The sequence below is a fragment of the Xenopus tropicalis genome, chromosome 2 (genome assembly GCF_000004195.4).
Source record: "Xenopus tropicalis strain Nigerian chromosome 2, UCB_Xtro_10.0, whole genome shotgun sequence".
NCBI classification, from domain to species: domain Eukaryota; kingdom Metazoa; phylum Chordata; class Amphibia; order Anura; family Pipidae; genus Xenopus; species Xenopus tropicalis.
The window spans coordinates 29,256,156-29,277,870 of NC_030678.2; the positions used below are offsets into that span (position 1 = coordinate 29,256,156).

At 39.8% G+C, this 21,715-nt stretch overlaps 1 protein-coding gene across 5 annotated transcripts in view; it reads left to right on the forward strand.

Moving 5' to 3' along the window:
- The window catches only part of glra2 (glycine receptor alpha 2), a 112,963-nt gene that overhangs the window by 45,767 nt on the left and 45,481 nt on the right, over positions 1 to 21,715 (forward strand). For all 5 annotated transcript variants that reach the window (XM_012958102.3, XM_004912245.4, XM_002939870.5 and 2 more), the window contains 4 exons: positions 2,208 to 2,431; positions 9,390 to 9,472; positions 10,043 to 10,180; positions 15,671 to 15,885. In XM_012958102.3, coding sequence (XP_012813556.1) covers positions 2,208 to 2,431; positions 9,390 to 9,472; positions 10,043 to 10,180; positions 15,671 to 15,885 — 660 coding nt within the window. The remainder of the gene's footprint in view (positions 1 to 2,207; positions 2,432 to 9,389; positions 9,473 to 10,042; positions 10,181 to 15,670; positions 15,886 to 21,715) is intronic.

Genomic DNA, 21,715 nt, shown 5'->3' on the forward strand with positions numbered 1-21,715 from the left:
TTCGCCAGGCATGGATTCACAGTGAATTTTTGGACGTGTGGCCATCCGCCAATGGCAAAACGCATAAAAAAATTTGCCACGCGAAAATTCCCCGCACATCCAAAAATTTGCTGCAAATCCATGCAGGCGAAACATTTCATCACTTGTAGCCGCATATAAATAGTCGCGCAAATGAACGCACGCCATGTTAGCCAGTGAGCAGATCTTCACCCGATATCCCCACCTACAGGTGGCGATATCGGGGAGGCATGTAGGTGAATTCGATCGTTTGGCCCCAGGGCCAAACGATCGAATTCTACACGCGGCAATGGGGCAGTCAGTTCGGGGACCGCATCAACGAGCCGATGTAGTCCTCAATCCGACTGGATTTTCTAACCTGCCCGATCGATATCTGGCAAATTTCAGGCCAGATATCGGTTGGCCAGGCCCCTCGGTTCTGCTCCTACACGGGCCAATAAGCTGCTGAATTGGTTTAAGGGACCGATATCGGCAGCTTCTATCGGCCCATGTATGGGGACCTTTACTGCTCTAAATAAGATCTGTTGGTCTTGGTAATGTTTAACATGGATATGGGAACTGGCTATGGGATCATGTGCAGAGGGCGGTGGTTAATGGTAAGTTCCCCACCTGGAGTAGAGTTCTTAGTGGGGGCCAGAGGGTTCGGCATTAGGTCCATTTATTCAGTTTATTCAGTAATAACTTGGGGGTTGGCATTGTAAACAATACTAGAAAATTAAGGGACATGTCTAGAAAGTCCAGCTGGAAGAGCTTCATTTATTACAATATAATTTAAATGGAATTAGGGTGGCCTTGCAAAGGATATAGAATGTCACAGAAAGTCTGGCCAAGCTGGGATTGCTTACGCTGATGAAAAAGCACTTAAGGGTGATATGATAAATATGTATAAATATATAACGGGATCATATAATAATCTCTCTAATGCTTTATTTACCAGTAGGTTATTCCAGCAGACACAAAGGCATCAATTCTGATTAGAAAAAAAGAGATTCCATTTTAAAATGAGAAGAAAGTTTTTTTTACAGTGATAGCTGTCGTGGAATTCTCTCCAATATTTACTACTCACCTTACAGTTATTAGCATACAAAGTTTTAGCATGGATCCACTTCTGAGGGCACCATTTTTATTTAACCTGAGCCCCATATCAGTGCTTCCTTCAGCCATGTAGAGATGTAATGATATGATGAATCGTTAGATAATGAAACCTGTGCTCAGGGACGAGGGAGTCATTAATGTAAATTGCTACATCAGCTACAATTCATTTTATTAAACTAATGATCAACAGTTACTATAATGGTGCAGATGGGAACAAACAGCAGGATTAGCAATGTACTAATGAGATTTTCTATACTTTGAGCACCTTCAGAAATATGAGTTCAGGGTTGGGTGGATGAATGCTGTGACTTGGGTTGGGTGTGTTTGGCACTGGGTGGCACACAGCGTTCATTATAATCTACTGATTGTACCCAGCTAGTAGACTGCTAATATTAATTAACTAATTGCTGTGCTATTAGCCACACCACTATAACTAGAAAATATACACACACACACACACACAAAAAAGGGAAAAGATAGAAACTCAATGCAGATATTGTCCTGATCAAACTCAAACCCAGAACCGTAGGGCTGAAAGGCAGCTATGCTAGCTACTGTGACACCAAACAAAATACTGGTTTGGGGGACAGTAAGTAATGGGTTATTGCGGGATGAGACATCTCCAAAGTTATTTGTGTAACTACATTTCCCAGCATCCTCCTGCCAACTGAGTTGTTCTGGATTATAAAAGTGACATAAGGGGAAAGTATTTTGATAAGCAGGGAATCTCATTCTGTTTTCCTTTTAAATAATAGAATTTGAATAGCATTCAGGTTCCTGTATGGACCATGCACATTTGCCTTTATGCATGTAAGAGGCATCTGCCATGTTGTTTGCCATGAATTACACATTCCTACACAATAATTGGGTTTAATAGATATTGTTTTTCCCTTTGTGTAAGTATAATGCCTCAAACGAGCAAACAAAATGACACCTCCCACTCACATTCAGTAAATGCAGACACATTTCATGCACAAAATCAGTTGCATCCACATAACTACAGAGGGACTGACTCTATATAATCTGCTATGAACATACAGAGTGAATCGCTATTATACTTGGCACTAACGAGTGTGTTGCTACCATTTTTATAGGACTACAGAGTTAACATTTTTTTGAGGCAAACATGGAATGATCCGCGGCTTTCATATAGCGAATACCCAGACGATTCTTTGGATCTGGACCCTTCCATGTTGGATTCCATTTGGAAGCCTGATTTATTCTTTGCCAATGAGAAAGGAGCAAACTTTCACGATGTTACAACAGACAACAAATTGCTGCGGATATTTAAGAACGGGAATGTGCTTTACAGTATAAGGTAAGAAAGGGATTTTATTGTTTCTTTTCTGTTTAATTTTCCCTTTAATAATAGTTTTAATGAAGCTTTGCAATTATAGTGATAAGCTGATATGTCTGATTAACAATATTATGTGTATATCTAATGGCAATGTAAAGCAGGTACCTAAAGTGACATTAATTAACACTTAAGTTGCGGCGAGGGCAAAATGCATAAAATTCCACCCCACTTGGAACACAAGTTAAAGTGCTGGTAACTCAAAAGCTGCCAAGTGGTTTCTGTTTCTTACTCTCCTCCCTGGCTGTGGGCAGTATATTTCCCAATACACGTAGGCAGCCCCTTCCCTCTTTATCGTGTGGTGTAGCAGCTCACTTTTCACCACCGCTGTGTAGAGCGGAAACAGAACTAAAGATTTCTTAATGTTTAAAAATAAAATTACTCATTCACAAAAAGGGGCAAATATGAATCAAGGGGCCATGTTTTGTGCATTTCAGACCTTGCTCCAATGCAATTTGCTCTTAGCTCCCAGACGTGCAACTTTGTGTGCTCCCAGAATGGAGTGTAAGGATTCCTGCCTTTCCCTGTAAGTGGCTCCACCGCCATTAGGCGGCGCTAGATACAAAAGGGCTGGTGTGAGTGGGCAACAGTATGGAACTCCCAAGCTAAAGTTGTGTTTGGATGGAGTTCCCCTTTAATCCAGTGCAGATGCCGGAAGTGTTGGGAGCAAGGGCTCCTACTATTGTGCCCTCTTGTCTGCAAGGGAAAATTGATTTTACCTACGACTACAGTTGACTAAAACACACAAAGCCAAAGGCTAAAGGTTACTCCCATAGGCAGTGCTGTAATGCTGCAGTGTAGAAAAGACGGGTCTATCCCTGTACCATACTGCTGCTAAAAAGACAAGCTACTGGGAAACCCTCCAGACAGACAAGAGCCGAGGCAAAGCCATGTGTGACCCAGCTGCTATGTTACATTTATCTCCTTCCCGTGTGTCGGCTTTAGCCTGAGATAAATTGCCTCTGTTTCCACTTGGTCAGTCAGCAAGAGTTTGCATGTTGCGCTGCTCCAATCAGTCCTCCTGGGCCCCCATTCTAAATGCTAATCAGCTACTGCAAAAAATGCAATTCAGCCCGTTTCCAACCACGTTGCACATTGAAACATTCAAACTGATGAGGCCAAATGCAGATTTTCCCTGCTACGTTGGAAGTCATTTCACAAACAGCCATGTAAATAGCTTTAGAATTGCTATGTAATTCCACTTACACCAGAAAATATGGATGAAGAGCGATAGCGGATCTTGTCTGACATGACAAATTATGAATAGACTTAATCCCTTAACTCTTTGTGGGGCCACTTCTTCTACTACCTATTACTGAATCCGTTATTGGTAAAGTGTCCTATAGACCATAATGTAGGTGGATTTGAATGAAGGACTAGGGAAGGTGAGCCTCTACAAACCAAGCCAACACCAATAAATATTATACATGAAGTTGGCACTGTATTTATCCTGTTGTGTTCCTGGGAGGTATTATATATACTGATAATGCATGTGTCCTATGTTGTGTTCATGGAAGTGTTGTATATAGAATTAGTAATGCGTGCATGCTATAAGGAGTTCTGGGGTTAATATGTAGGAAACTGGCATTGCATTGATGTTGCTATGTTCTCTCTGCCTTGTCATTTGTTCTTGAGTATTAAACACTTGAGATCGGCACTAAATTCTTTTCTGTTGTGTGTTCTGGGGCAGCATATAAGGTTTTGTCTGAATCTAAATACATTGAAGGGTTCCAAAAAGCAAAGTAGAGCTGCAGGGTTGGTGGATAATATTCCTACAGCAGTGTCGAGTGCCATCTTTTGCCTCTTCAGGTCCTCTTCCGAGCATGTACAATGTCAATGACACTCAAATATTAGTCAAAAACATCCATGATTAAGAGCTGCTACAGCTCCGTGTATAAAACACAGCATTTCTTGCTATATTCTTTAGTTCTTCTTTAAAGTGTGCAAAGTTACTGTTGTCCAGCGTTTGTATTTACCAGAACAGGGCACAGAGGGGATGAATAGGGTGGACCTGACATCTAAGGGGAGTGTAGGAATGGACTGAGAACAGTAAAGTTTGAGAATGTTGGGACTGCATTCTGATGTAGTTTTTATGGTAGTTGCTTTTTTGATACATTTAGTATATTTTAAGGTTTTGAGGATACGCTGTGCTAGAGATAATGTCAGTAGAGAACACATGCGAATGGGTCTGTGTCAGAAAGCCTGAGGGTGTGATGGACTGACAACAGGTGACTTAAAGTTAAAAAGGAGAGGTGCATCCTTCCTGCCAGGTACAGACAGATCTGCACTTATCCTACCTGGGGGGAGCAGGACTTACGTAGCGCATCTTGTTAGCTTCCCATTGCAGCCTCAGTAGGTTTTCAGCTCAAATCCCCAGGACTCAGGTGAGATTGTTAGAGGTTCTTTTGTAGATAACACTCACCTTCTAGAATGCTTCTATGAATCTAGAACATAGGGCAGTGGCATAACTGCAGAATTCAGCAGAGCAAGCAGAGGGAGATACTGTATAAATCCTGCTACAGAACAAAGGTTTACATAAGAAAAGGAACCAGACGTTTGGCATGGCATTAGCAGGGAACAGTCATCAGGATTACACAGTGGCTTTATTTAAGATGTCCCTATGGAAATAAGGAGCATTTGGGACATCCAGGAGACAGAAAATTTGCCCAAGTAGTTGTAGAAATGAATCTCTTGGGGCAATGCAATAAAAGGGGCAAATATGCAACCAGTCTAGCATCCCATATCAGCCAAGTAGATGTTTGCTGTTAAACACGTGATCAGGAAATGCACCCTGTTGATTGGTTGCTTTTGTTTACTAAACTTGGTGCAAACGTTGGTGCAAATATATGTATATAAAAAATATATTATTATTATGTCAATATAGAAATATTGTTCTTTATTTACTATTAGCTCACTGAGGAACTTGCAGTGTGGTTCTCTGAGTTTAAATGTACAACAGCTCATGGGTTAACTGACTGGGAATGGAAAGCAATGCTGAATGCAAACAAACTGGTCTTGCTTAGCACTGATCTCATTTCTTTTGCATACAAACACATTGGAAGAGATAAGATAAGTTTCCCATCATTCCATCATCTACATCAATGCAGATTCAAACTTTTTTCCCTGGGTTTAGAATAACTTAGTCTCGTTCTTTGGGGATAATGTAAAAACATGTGCAAGTTTGCTCCAGGTCTAGTAACCCATAGCAACTACTTAACAGGCAGTGTTTACCAATCTGCTGTTTAAAAAACATTCAATCCGTTAGTTGCTATGGGTTACCAGGCCTGGAGCAAACTTCATGCCTGTAATTACATTACATAGTTATAGTTACATAGTTACATAGGGTTGAAAAAAGACCAGTGTCCATCAAGTTCAACCCATCCAAGTAAACCCAGCACACCTAACCCACACCTACCAATCTATACACTCACATACATAAACTATAAATACAACCACTAATACTAACTGTAGATATTAGTATCACAATAGCCTTGGATATTCTGATTGATCAAGAACTCATCCAGGCCCCTCTTATAGGCATTAACAGAATCTGCCATTACAACATCACTAGGAAGGGCATTCCCCAACCTCACTGCCCTCACCGTGAAAAACCACCTACGCTGCTTCAAATGGAAGCTCCGTTCCTCTAATCTAAAGGGGTGACCTCTGGTGCGCTGATTGTTTTTATGGGAAAAAAGAACATCCCCCATCTGCCTATAATTCCCTCTAATGTACTTGTACAGAGTAATCATGTCCCCTCGCAAGCGCCTCTTTTCCAGAGAAAACAACCCCAACCTCGACAGTCTCACCTCATAGTTTAAATCTTCCATCCCCTTAACCAGTTTAGTTGCAGTCTCTGCACTTTCTCCAGCTCATTAATATCCTTCTTAAGGAATGGAGCCCAAAACTGCACCGTATACTGAAGGTGAGGCCTTACCAGGGACCTATAAAGGGGCAAAATTATGTTCTCATCCCTTGAGTCAATGCCCTTTTTTATACAAGACAGCACTTTATTTGCTTTAGTAGCCACAGAATGACACTGCCTGGAATTAGACAACTTGTTATCAACAAAAACCCCTAGATCCTTCTCCATTAAGGATACCCCCAACACACTACCATTCAGTAGATAGTTTGAGTTTATATTATTTCTACCAAAGTGCATAACTTTGCACTTATCAACATTGAACCTCATTTTCCAGTTTGCTGCCCAGTTATCTAATTTTGTCAAAACATTACCTTAATTGTTATCACTGATGCGCTACCTTTATGCCAGTGATCCCCAACCAGTGGCTCAGGGGCAACATGTTGCTCCCCAACCCCTTGGATGTTGCTCCCAGTGGCCTCAAAGCAGGTGCTTATTTGTGAATTTCTGGTTAGGAGGCAAATTTTGGTTCCATAAAAACCCAATGTAATTGCCAAACAGAGCTTTCTGTAGGCTTCCGGTCAACATAGGGGCTACCAAATAGCCAATAATAGCTCTTATTGGCACCTCAAGGAACTTTTTTCATGCTTCTGTTGTTCCCCAACACTTTTTCCATTTGAATGTGGCTCACGGGTATAAAAGGTTGGGGATCCCTGTTTTATGCAGTAGGAAATGAGTAAGTCTCTATACTCCAACTTCTTAATTCTTAGTCCCCAGATATAAATCAAGCATTTAAGCATGCTGGGAAATGTTAGTCCTGCAAAAGGACTTATTCCGTTCCTTAGAAGTGCCCTTTATTTATTACATTCCATTTACAGATATACAGTATGATCACAAGAGCAAAAGGCATGTTATAAAGAATAAAATCATATAAAAAATGTCATTTACAGACAGCTATAGACAATACTTACTATCAACATATTACCTACCTTTTAATATTATACTTACTGGAGCATCTATAGGTGAAGTGAATCTGTTCAGTGGAGAATGTTTCCATGCTGTTCTAGATATGGCGATATTTGAATAAACACTTGACCTAGTAAAATTGAAGATCTACGTTTGTGCCTGATGTGGGAAAGCACTGGAAAGGGTTAAAGGAGAAGGAAAGGTAAAAACTAAGTAAGCTTTGTCATAAAGGTCTATGTAAATACAGCCATAAGCACTCACAGAAACACTGCACAGACTTCTCTGTCAAAAGATTTGTTGTGTCTGTAATTCCTGTGCCACAGACACGCAGCTCTCTGCTCTCTCCCCTCTCCTGCTCCCCCCTCCCTCAAGAATGCTAAGAACTCACTTCCCCCCTTAGGAATGTGGATCTGAGCCAATCAGCAGGAAGCTGACTCATAGTCTAACTAACTGAGCATGTTCCCTTGGTCTGGGTGTCTGTGCAGGAGCGAGGCATTATGGGAACTTTCTTTACCCAGCTCAGTGTTTTTTCTTCCTGTTTGGCTTCTGATCATCTGAACAGGTGAAATATGGGGAGACTTAAGGGCACTATTGAGAGAACTGAAGGCATGCCTGCAGCTTGAGATTAACTCTTTACTAGCCTTTCCTTCTCCTTTAAGGTATTCTAGTGAATAAATGTAACCCAATGGTCAAAGGGCTTATTTTACATGTAGGCATTTGTCTAATTGTGAGACGATCTTCTGGGAAGCAACCTCCCATTGCACACTTGCCTTTGAATATCCTACTATCAATATGTATTTCAAAGTCTAGGAGTATATCCACATGATATTTGTTTGTATACCCAGAGGTGAATGGCAGTAGGCAGGATATGTACACTACACTGTATGTGTATACCTACACAGGGCCTGCATAATATTGGTAGTGTGGTGTGCTGAGTGCATTGGGTGCCATTGCTTCCTGTCCCACTATGTTTCTGTGGACTGTATAAGAATCATATAACTACAGAGGGACAGAAATGACACCCAACTCTTTTGACTGCAATTTGTTTAAATATCAATTCCTTCATTTGAGTTACTTTATTTTTATATATTTTATCCATCTTCTGAATAGTACAAAACACAATAAGCCCCTCCTGCCACACAAATGACACAATTGTCAGGCTGCAGGTACCATGTTGCCTCTGCACACCGGCTACAGCTCTCAGCTATCCGAATGCAGAGCTTGAAGCTCATCCCATAGGACTTTTCTTGCTAGAAATAAACCAACCAATCATAGTAGTGTTACTTGCATAGTATAACAATATTGATGCAATAGTATGTAGGCCAGGTGTTAAAAAATAATATTCTCAATATTCCAACAAATGTTTAACTGGTTTGTTATGAGGTGTGACTTATATCAGAGAGGTTTGTTCTTCATTTATATCACATAGAGCATTTTAACAGAAAGTATTGTACTTCTCAACTCCTCTCCCATTCCCTCCTCACACACTCACATTGAAGACTTTGCAAGGGCTGCCCCCCTTCTCTGGAATTCGCTCCAACAATCTGTAAGACTTTCTGCCTTCAAAAGATCTCTAAAAACACATTTATTTAGAGAAGCTTACCCTCGTTTAGTTTAACATAACATCAGTGTGCTGCTCCCAACTCTGGTCATGCCCATTCCCACACCTTGTGTCTCAACCCTTTCTCCTTGTAGATTGTAAGCTCTTTTGGGCAGGGCCCTCTTCACCTCTTGTATCGGTTATTGGTTACTTTATATGTTACTCTGTATGTCCAATGTATGTTACCAACTTATTGTACAGCGCTGCGGATTAGGCACTTTATAAATAAATGATAATAATAATAAACAGGCTAAAAGAAGAAAGAGTGTGAGACACAAAAGATGAGGATAAGAGCTAAAGGCATTCTGTGCTGTCCTTTAGAAGGTGTCACTGTTTATAGTACATTATGAACAAGGTAGAGAAAAAAAACTGAAGAAGACACAGTGATGAAAATGATGGGATAAGATGTGATAGAACATGTACAGGGGATCCAGGGAAGGGGTGCAGCCCCTGCACAGTCCATTTTAATTGAAACCTCTTGTTTTCTACCATAGGCTTACTCTGACCTTATCATGTCCGATGGACCTAAAGAATTTCCCAATGGATGTGCAGACCTGCGCAATGCAGCTAGAGAGCTGTAAGTATGCAACACTCACCCTCTTCATTTACCCATTCATTCTCCTGATTTAATTCTGCCTCTTTCTCCTTCTCCCTTTAAACAGTTTCCAAGGAAAATAAGGGTTGAGCTCATTGTAGAACATTATTTTATCATTCTATATATTGCTTTGTATTTATATTATCTTGGAATCTCTTGCTATGCTTTATCTTGGCAATATATAGAATGGTAAAATGTTCTACAGTGAGCTTATTGAGCAAATAAGGGCTGAGATTGTTTTAGAACATTTTACCGCTCTATATATTGCCATATATTGCATTGAATTTATATTATCTTAGAATTACTTCTTACACTTTAACTTGCTAGGCTAAAAACTTGAAAATACATCACCCAGTGGGGTAAACACAACACCAGACACTGAAGCTAATGTCAGAGCAATAATGCAAAGCAATAATAATGAGGCCTGTGTGTGCTGGGGAAGCTAAAAGCACTTCAGTCTCAAAATAAACCAAAATTATATGTTTTTTTTCCTGTTGCATCACTGCGCCTTCAATGTTTCCAATGTATTCATCTGTGATTTGTTTACTCCAGTTGGTTACACAATGAATGACCTTATATTTGAATGGCTGAGTACTAGCCCTGTGCAAGTGGCTGATGGTTTAACTTTGCCACAGTTTATATTGAAAGAAGAAAATGAACTCGGTTATTGCACCAAACACTACAACACAGGTAAATCTTTCTGCTTTTTGTATTTAGGCATTGTGGGTTCCAGTATTACGGGTTATTGTTTTGATTGGTTTGAATTTCATTGGTCTTTCACCTGCTAATTAGGCCTTACTTTATATTTTCTGCGTTATCCATGCTAATATTCCTCAATTTATGTAATATCATACTAGGAAATCCTGGTAGATATCAAGCAGTCTGACATTTTCTCCATTTATCAAACAAACTGCCATATTTACCAAAGAAAATACATCAGAATGTATTCAGCTACTTTTAGCAGTCAACCACCTTTCTACTTAGTGGGGTGTTAGAGCTCGGCAGAAGCTCTGGACTCTTGATTTTGCATACTGTAAGTAAGGATTAAGGTCCAGTAACCATTAATACCACCCTGTAAGAATAATATCATGATAAATAAAGGTATTGCAGGGACCCATAGGGTTAACATGCCCCTATGGCTTTAAACCCTACAACTTCCTTAGTCTGTGCTGTTACTGGGCCCATGTATCAGTTTATAGTTTTGCATATGTGTCTTATTGGTTAACAGGGAGACCACTCCCTTAGCACTCTGATATAGTGTTTAGCAGGGGGGTGGGTCTGCCTCTTTGACTACATCTGCTGACCCTGGGTTCAACAGGGCCCCAGTAAAGTGAGTACTCTAGAGGCTGCATCTATCTCTAGTGAAGTCGGGGAACAAGGACCCTGTGAATGAGGAATAATAATAATAAGTGTCAGGATAATTTATAATAAATAATAATAAGTGTCAGGATAATTTATAAGAGCACTTTCTAGGAAAGTGAGATAGTGAGATTAGTTAGAAAGAGCAGTTTCGGCTCCAACCAGGAGAGATTAACTGGAAGTATTCTTCCCTACAGGCATTGTTGCCTTAGAGCAGGACCACAGTTAAAACGCAGGGAGGCCATGCTGTTGGCTTGGTTACAGCCAAGAAGGGGTTACAGTATCTAAAGTATTAAATATTTCTGCTGTTACTTTCCCTCTTATGGTCTATAAATCATGTTCAGGGTCATATATGTAGAATAGTGTAAAAATTAATTCTATTGGGGTATTGAACTCACAGATTCCCAACAAGGAACAGGCATTTCACACTGCTTTTAAATCCATGACAGATAATGCCTCCTGTTTGTCGATGATGAAAAGAGTGGGTATTATGGTTACGGTGCCACTCAGTATTTATAGAATGCATATTGTGCCAGGAACTCTTGGCATCACCAAACACTGTAGTGTAGGAGGCATCAATGAACCATTAGACACAGTAATTGCCTTTCTGTTTAGTTATCTTGCTGGTTTCTCAAGAGGAGAATTTCACAGCCGCCATCTGGTGTATCCTAACGTTCTGTGATGCTTCATTAGGTGCCCCTTGTGTGGCTCTGGTTAAACCCATGGGCACAATGAGACAGAAGCAGGTTGTTAAGATCACAAGAAGATCTTCCAGTAGAATTTCACTAGTAGGATACCTGCTGCTGCTACAAAAAGTTGCAGCAAAACACCTACTTCCCAAAAATCAAGGAGTGTAACCTAGAGACATAGTTGGCAAGCCTGAAAACAAAGAGCCTACCTAATTCAACCTCTGTGTATATGGATGATATTAAGAAGAAAAAAGAGGGAGAACATATTTACCCTTTCAAAAAACTTTAATTCAGATCATTTCCTCTACTAATGGATTTTTGCTACCCCTGGATGGGGTGCTAATGGATTTTATTACCACTGTAAATGTGTGTTTAAAGGGGAACCCTGTCTTCTGAATCAAAATGTGTTAAAGAGCCCCACACAACACAGTCTGTCATATACCTATCACTTTAATCTGTAAAGTATGAATAAATACCATTTGTATATGCTGAAATCCAGCTGCAAACAGTTCTCTTTCTGCATCATTTAAAGATCCTGGCAGGGGAGGAGGGACTAAAACATTGAGGTTACAAATTGTAACAACTTCTCCACAGCTTACAGACAACATGCAGGAACTACATAACCCACAATGCATTGCACTGTTATGTTCCTTTCCTTATAGATATCAGTTTTGCGAGGAATTGTGGGATTGGGAGGGTGCAGGCTGAAGGCAGGATGAGGAGAGTCGACTACTGTTACATTTTTGGGTCAGTCATATTAGCAGGAGAATGGGGGGTCAGGCTTAGATAACTGTTGCAAACCATATCATGAAAAGGCTACATATCTTTAATTGATATATATTGCAAAGTTGCTTGAAATTATGTTTACTTTTCAAAAACCTTAAGTTGTATTTGGCTGGAGTTCCCCTTTAAATAATTCATGGATTTTATAGAAAGGTCAGCATGCAGTGTAGTGTTTATTTTAAGAAGGCTTTTCCCTTAAAACCGAGAGAAAATGCAGACAAAACAAATGAATAACAGACCACATCTTGCTGTTTTTCCTCTCGGTGGTTCCTGTAAAGGTCACATTTCCATTTCTTTTGAATTCCAAAAAAACAAAAAGTTCAGTCAGAAAGCAGGTTTCCCTTGCTCACTTGCCTGCGGGTTTTGGGGTGACTTGTGAGAAGGAGGGTGAATATCCTTGAGCAATAGAATCCGCCCATGATAGGCCTTCATTCTCTAATAATGAATCATTAGCCTGCAAAACCAAATCACTGGAGCGTAGATGTCACCCTTTCAGCCTCCTCGCTGGTGTGACCTAATTCCTAGTCTTACAGAGAATGCTGGGATTGTATCTGTTACTAACGACAGAAGCAATGAGGAAAATCCAGCTTCCTGTTGACTAATGAGAACTTTTTGTTTTCCTTTGGGTAATGTGTTGGGTTCCAAGAGCAGATATTTGATGAATACGTATTAATGGAAGCTTCGGTTTTCATAGACAAGAATTCTTCAGCTTTATCAGCTGTGTCATTGTCCTCCGTCTCCTAACAGAATGTGACAGATGCAGCCATATGTGTCAAACTTGCATCTGTCACATTAGAAAAAAAACCCTCCGCAATGAAAGTGTAGGAAGGTCACAATCAGATTACAGGCCATACACAATTTAAAACTTTAGAGCTTCAGAAAGAGAGGTTGCGTACAGGGATATCATCTAATAGAGGCAGGACAATGCTAGTGTCACATGAGATCAACTGTAACCCAGACCCTGGGAGCGTGTAATCAGTACATCCATAATACATGCGTATGGGACTGCCTGAGAGAAAAGCACAAAAGGCTGAGAATTCAATTTAATGGCCGTTTTAGCCAATGTTGGTTGTACAGATAATGGATATCTTGGATCTGAAGGTTTAACATCTTCTGAAATGTTGTACATGTATGGGACCCGTTATCCAGAATGCTCGGGACCAAGGGTATTCCGGATAAGGGGTCTTTCCGTAATTTGGCTCTCCATACCTTAAGTCTACAAAGAAATCAATTAAACATTAATTAAACCCAATAGGATTGTTTTTCCTCCAATAAGGATTAATTGTATCTTAGTTGGGATCAAGTACAGGTACTGTTTTATTATTACAGAGAAAAAGGAAATCAATTTTAAAAATCTGAATTATTTGATTAAAATGGAGTCTATGGCAGACAGGCTTTCCGTAATTCGGAGCTTTCTGGATATCGGGTTTCCAGATAAGGGATCCCACACCTGTAGTACATGGGAGAAACTTTGGGTGAATTGTGTGTGTCTGAATCTCCAATGTCATAGCAGTGAAGTTAGGTAGTGAAAAAACGATTTCATTTTCCATTTATTTTTCCCAAAAAGCACAACTAACCTGTCATAATTGCTTATTGTGCTTTTTAATATGTTATAGAATGGGAACGTTTCAATTGCTCTTCATTATTCATTTGTTATAGTTCTTTAGTTATTTCACTTCTTCTGACTCATTGCAACTTTTAAAGGCAAAAACAATTTCTCTGTGAGGCTACAATTGTAATGTTATTGCTACTTATTTATTACTTATTTTACGATTCAGGCCCTCCCCTATACATATACAGTACCAGTCTCTCATTCAAACCACTCCCTGGTTGCAAAGATAATTTGAACCCTAGCAACCATTTACCTGCTGAAATTCCAAACTGGATCTGTTGAACAAAAAATAAAGTAATGGCAAAACCATAAATAATAAAAAGCAGATCAGTTGCAAATTGTCCTAAAATATCACTCTCTATATCATACAAAGTTAACTCCACAATGAACAACCCCTTTAAAGAAAAACTATACCCCCAGAATGAATACTTAACCAACAGAAAGTTTATATTATGTTAAGGGACCTATTAAGGAATCTCCCCAAACTGCAATATATATATGTGAGTAAATATTGCCCTTTTACATCCTTTCCCTTGAGCCGCCATTTAGTGATGGGCTGTGTGCTCCCTCAGAGGGGTGGCCTCGGGGCGCCTCAGAGAGAAATCCGGCCCTGCATGTATGTGTGCCTTGGCTTGTTTGTGTGCACTGTAAATCCTATGATCCCTTAATTCTTAAAATGGCATTTCTCTATTTAGTAGTACCCAATGGCTCATACTACTAAAAAAGTATATTTTTATGAAAAAGGTTTATTTAGATGAAGCAGGGTTTTATATATGAGCTTGTTTATACAATATATTTTTAGAGAGACCTACATTGCACTGTACTTTGTTGACGTATCTTATAGTAAGGTTCCACTTCCTCTGCAGGAAAAACACATTAGCTGATATTTGAGATTAAACATTTAACTCATATAGTTATTCTTGGAAATGTTGTGAATGGCCTATAAAACAATGTTTTATATACAGCACCTGTAACCTTATTATGAGCTAAAGAGGGCCTTGACCAAATGTTGGCCCCTAAAAGGGAGCTTGAACCAAAAAAGTCCATAAATCCACTCGTCTAATGGGTAAAAACTAAAAGTGCAAAAAAAGACAGACTGGCTTTTCTGCCAAGTTTAGTGATGATACATCACATTTTAGCAACCCCAAATCTACTTATAAAATGTACCAACTGTATCTTTAGTCTGTCATTAGGTAAACAGATTTCAGAATACTTACGTCGGGTATAGTATAACCAGTTTTGTTATGACAGTTTTGGTGTTATGTAATAAAAGGCACTAAGATTGCCCAGGAGCAGTAGTCCATAGCAACCAATCAGCAGGAAGCATTTACTGGTCACCAGTTCAAAAGCAAAAATCTTATTGGCTGCTATGGGTTACTGCTCCTGAGCAAACTATTAGATATGGGGGTTTCTATCTACTGTTAAACTATAAAGCACTATTGGAAAAAATGTCTACTGTTTTTGAGACAATACACATGTTAAATCACATGAAAGAAGTAAGAACTCTCTATACCTTTTGAGCACTAATTCTTGATATATTATTGAATGTTCTCAGTTAGGATATGAGCCTTTATATTTTTAAATGTATTTCACCCATACAGACAAGGCTAAATCATCTTAAACACTGTCTTATATTTATGATGAGGTTAAAATAAACGGACACAGCATCCAACAAAATGCTAACAAACCCTTATCAGCACAGCCATATTTATATCATTTGTTATTTTATTTTTTAAGGAAAATTTACATGTATTGAAGTGAAATTTCACCTGGAGCGTCAAATGGGCTATTACCTGATTCAGATGTATATTCCTAGCCTGCTGATTGTCATTTTGTCGTGGGTGTCTTTCTGGATCAATATGGATGCAGCTCCTGCTAGAGTGGCTTTAGGTATTACCACTGTACTGACAATGACCACACAGAGCTCAGGATCAAGAGCCTCACTTCCGAAGGTAAATAAGAAGCATTTCCTGCTGGTTGCTTTGGTTTATATGAATACTCTATATATTGCCTGCTTGTGTTTTCTGCATTGGCTAAGTTACCTTAAGTTAAAAATGATAAGCTGTCAATATGTAAAAGATTTTCTCATGGTCAAGTCATGAACATCTCACTATTATGTGTCTGACAGTACCATGTGATTATTATAAGCATGTGCTTCGCAATGTCCATATAACTTAACATGTCAACTTTCTTTATATGGTTTTCATTTATATAAAGTTACCAAAGACCTTTACCAAAAGTCAAAAACTCATCCTTACTTTGGTGCCTCTAGGTCTATAACAGACCTGCATGCTATTTCAAAGCATCTATATTATCTCAGATAAGCAGTAGCAATTGCATATGAGGCCATTGATGTCCAACAGCACTATCTTTCACATACATTCAATGGAAGGTTCGGAATAACCAACATTTGTCTATGCAACCGATGATGAAAATAGCAACATCAAAAAAATGTGAGGTCAAAGAGACATCCAAGAGTCAGGGAAACAACTTGGCATATCAAGCCTCTGGGCCTTCGAATAAAAAGTCCTGGATTGACGCAAGTATATGGCCGATCTCTTCCCACAACTGGGGAATACAACGTAGCAATGTAGCATTTCTGTAAATAGTTGCACTAAAGTGCTGATTTTATGTTAAATGTTACTTAAGAGTAAAAAGGATGAATAATTATACTGTACCTCTTGCAGCCACTTGATCTGTAATAGTTTTAAAAGGTTATTCACAAAATGTAGGTGTGCTCTACAGAATAACAATTTTTTTCAAGGTAAAACTCAACCTGGGTGTATGCAAGTTGCTAAATACAAGTGCTCAGTGCAAATCCCAATGTGGGTGGGGGGGATGCAAGTGCTCCCAGTATGAGCACTATGGGGCTTCCCATAATTCCACTTGCATCCCCCCTGAGGTCACATACCTTTAGCTCATATAAATATATCCAAAAATTAATATTATCTTTTAAAAAAGACCACTTTATTGGAGCTCCCTGTAGATCCTCCCTGGTCCCTGTCTGTGTTCCAAATTAGAGGTGGGCATGTCCTATGTTCCCTATTAGGCCAGGAAAGCTTCTGATTGGTTCCTACAGTGCAATCTGGGAAAGGAGGCAGCAGGAAGTGGCACGAATGGGCAGGACTAATAGGGTTTTGAGGGAAAATTTTAATAAATCAGTATAATGCCCCAGAACATCCTTGATTTTCACACAATATGTCTCCTTTATATGAATTTTGTCCAGCTTTATCTGGTCTACCGAGTCAATGATTTATCAATGATTGCTGTATCTCAAGTTCATTTTCTTCAGTGCTTTATTTAACCTAGGCACAACGGTAGTGTACTTCTGGCACCTGGCATGGCTTTGATAAGAGCTTTTCACAGAACATGTCTCATAAATGCAATATGCAGTAATTCATTTCAATGTGTCTTCCTAACAGTGGGAGTCAGTTCTTTTTTTTTGCTCTGAAGACATTCCGTTATGGCATATGAATGGCAAAAGGAATTTTGACCGGGGGGGAAACATACCTTATGTTCATCTCTCAAAGGGTGTTTAATCACCCCAGCTTGCCTATGGCTAACCATTAATTAGTAGTTGCCCTAGTTTGGCTGACCCAATTCTTTGGTGCCCTGGACAACACCACAATGCTTGGCCCTTTGCAACACTTCAGTAGACAAATGCATCCAAAGTCCATTAAGGCTCTCACTGTATGAGCATTGTCACGGCAGTCTGATTGGTGTTTGATCTAGCTGCAAATATATACAGCAGTGATCCCCAACCAGTGGTTTGTGAGCAACATGTTGCTCTCCAACCCCTTGGATGTTGCTCCCAGGGGCCTCAAAGTAGATGCCCATTTTTGAATTTCTGGCTTGGGGGCAAGTTTTGCTTGCATAAAACACAGTGTAAAGCCAGTCAGAGCCTTCTATAGGCTGCCAGTCCACATAGGGGCTACCAAATAGCCAATTATAGCTCTTATTTGCACCCCAGGAACTTTTTTCCATGCTTGTGTTGCTCCCCAACACTTTTTCCATTTGAATGTGGCTCACGTGTATAAAAGGTTGGGGATCCCTGATATACAGTATGAGGTGGAAAGGGCACTTGTTTAGCTCTATACACAGCATGATAAGCTACTGAGTAAAGAATCAGCTCTGAAATGGAGCAGAGAGACCTGCAGCTATCCATATAACTAGGAAGGCAGATTGCAAAGGGAAAAATAGTAGACTGCACCTGTTTTTTTGCACTTTGCACACTGTCTTCCTAGTCCTAAAGGAGAAGGAAAAGTAAAAACTAATTGAGCTTTATCAGAAAGGTCTATGTAAATACAGTCATAAGCACTCACAGAAACACTGCACTGACTTCTCTGTCAAAAGATTTGTTGTGTTTTCCTCTGCCAGAGATACGCAGCTCTCTGCTCTCTCCCCTCTCCTGCTCCCCCTCTCCCTCAAGAATGCTAAGAACTCACTCCCCCCTCCTTAGGAATGTGGATCTGAGCCAATCAGCAGGAAGCTGACTCATAGTCTTACTGAGCATGTACACTTGGTCTCCGTGCAAGAGTGAGGCATTATGGGAACTTTCTTTACAGAGCTCAGTGTTTTTTCTTCCTGTTTGGCTTCTGATTATCTGAACAGGTTAAATATGGGGAGACTTAAGGGCACTATTGAGACAACTGAAGGTATCCCTGCAGCTTGAGATTAACTCTTTACTAGCCTTTCCTTCTCCTTTAATGATAAAATATTGAGGAATGATGTAATCATAATACAGGTATGGGACCTGTTATCCAGAATGCTCGGCACCCAGTGTTTTCCGGATAAGGGGCCTTTAACATGTAAACATTAAATAAATCCAATAGGATTGTTTTGCCTCCAATAAGGATTAATTATATCTTATTTAGGAACAAGGACCAGGTTCTGTGGTCTATGGGAGATGGCCTTCCCATAATTTGGAATTTTCTGGATAACAGATTCCATACCTGTACCTGCAAACATGTAGCTTAAAAGCTTATATGCCCCATGACAAGGCAAATGTTGACATGCTTCCCTGCATTAAGCATTGGCATATTCAGGGAGTCCATTGGAATGTAGGTATCAATGTGACTCTGAGACTGGGCCCTGCCAACTGGAGGTTATCACTTGGAAAAGTAGGACTGGTAACTAATATATTAGCTCTGCGCCTGGGCTTAGCTTCACAGCGTGGTATTCTCCTGAACTACTCGACTTAAAGCTGACTTGCCGGGAGGTGATGTTCCATTTAGCTGTTTGTGAGCCCTTTGTGTCCCATTCTAACCGTATGGATAATCTTGTAAATAACAAATGACTGCTGTATAAGCTTCTCTCTCTGCCAGTGCTGCCACTGCAAAACTCCCATACTCTGAAGGGATCATGGTGGTTTCCAGACAGCAATAACTTATTATGATATTACATTAAAATAGGTTATGTTGGCTTTCCTCCTTGTGTAATAGGAATAGCAGTGTGTTGATGATAACACATTCTAGAAACGTCCTGACCCAAAGCTCTGCATAATAATGCATTTACATATCTATAGCACAACAATGCTAGTACGTATTAATAGAAATTCTTAGAGAAGACAATCTTTCAGATTCTTAGAGAAGAAAAAAGTCAGTTGTCATAGTAACCGATCTTATTATAGTGGTAACTGACCAATCAAATATTCCATCATACAAATCCCTTCACTTTTATATCATCCTGAAAGTGTGAGTGTGTTGTGCTAACTGAAATGATATAGCAGAGAATTCTATCCTTGCAGCTGAACTGGCCGTGGCTGCTATCAGGGAAATGGGATTGTATCTAGGCTTCTCCCTTTAAGACCCATGTCATTTAAAATGCCCCAGTGTGTCATTGCTTGTAGGGAAAAGATGGCAGATAGGTCTCACTTATAAACAGGTAAACTAATCATGAAAACAGGCAATCATTATTTGAATTGTCACTGCATAACCAAATTGAATTCCTTTCCAACACTAGTTGTGCTGTCAGAAATGGTCACTTTCATCGAATGATGTTGGGCAGAGCAGTGTTAAAGTAAAAACTTTATGGTGCAGTCGTATTTTATGTTGGCATAGAGCATCCTATTTTCTTTTATCAGGTAAAACATAGGAAGGGAATGGAGTGAGAGGCATAAATAGAAGTTACTCGGCTCCACACCAAAATTCCTTAAGGCACCCCTGAACTTTTATAGTGGGGAGTCCGGGCCCACCAGTGCTACAACCTCAAGGACCCTTCTTGTGAACTCAAGGGCCCTCCTCCCGATGCCATTCCCCCCCCCCCCCGGGCAGAGAGGGGACAGTCTGGTTGGGGGAGGAGCCTGGGTTGGTAGGGCTCATGAAGGACAGGGCCCACCAGGTTTTTTCCCGCTGGCCCAGTCCAAACTGACTTTGGGAATAAGTGAGTATATCATTGTATCTCCCAGTGTTACTGTTAATGAGCAAAGTATTTACACTCACGCATAACTTGCGGAAATAAAATAAATAAGCAGTCTTGCAGATTGCATCTAAATTCCATCGGTTTTTTATATGAAAGTCAGGGCTGCCATTTTGAAAATGATGGTTTCCTGGCAATGCAGGAAGTCTAGAGTTGGGGGAATTACATATATCAGGAATGTTAAACCTGCAGGCCCCTAGCTGCTGCTTAAATTAATCTCACAGCATCCCATATTGTTGAGCTTTTGGAGGGGGTAACAAGACATTGAAATACATTTCAGACAAATGTCATTTGCTTCCACGGGGAGGTGAGCAGATACTTTGAGCTAGGGGTTAAAGTGAATGTGATCTACTTAAATTGTATTAAACCATTTAAAATTGTACACAAGGTTACTAATAAATTAAGAAACACTGACCTTATATTTTTTGTATTAAAAAGAACACAAGGAATCACAGTATAACTTTGCCTTTTTATAGATCTCTGGTAGGACCTTGTGCTAAAAATAGACAATGCTGATCATTTACTGATAACTGTCTCTACGTGTGTTTTAGCAGAGGCAATTCCCAGTATTGTCTATGGCAGGGGATTTCCTGGCATATAGTAGCCGTGACAAATAGTTGCTACTAAGTAGCTCCGTGTGTCTTCACCCTAAAACTGGAAGATCTTTCTTTTCAGGGTTTTTGGTGCCTGTGACAGTACAAAAAAGTCACATTTTTTTAACATTTATCTTTTAATAAATGGCTAGACATATGCGATTTTAGTGTAAATGAGTTTAGTCGTGGTTCCTAAAAACTCTTAAACTCAGAATGTAAATATCCTTGCCTTGTATACAAGATTGAAGTTCTACTTCAAGGAATTCTCGCTACAGTTGTGTCCATAATCATTGGATTAATACTAGCAGTAATAAACTCAGCGTTACACTTGTATTCTATAAGTTGGGGACACTATTCTATCACTCCCCCAATGTCTAAACTACAAGCCTCTTGTTTCTGGCTGATTGTGTGCAGTAAAATAGCCTCCATGAAGTGCTGCAGTGTGAATGCAAAGCCCAGTCCTACGTGGCTGAATCTAAAGCACAAAATAGAAACGTTCAGTGAAATAAGATGGGGAGAATGAATTTGAGTTTACACTTGTACCAACGCACCATTGTCATTGCCTTTCTCTGTACATGACTCAGCCTCCCTCCCAGTGACGCACAGCATTAATGAGCCCTTTAGATCTCTATGCATATTGCCAAACAGAATATTGAAAGTAAACATTAGCGCTTATCAGTTTATAGAACGTATTTCTGAGATTCAACATTTCTTCCAAATTACAAATACATAGAATTTCTTGAACCTGCTCTTAATTACGTGGCTTAATAGA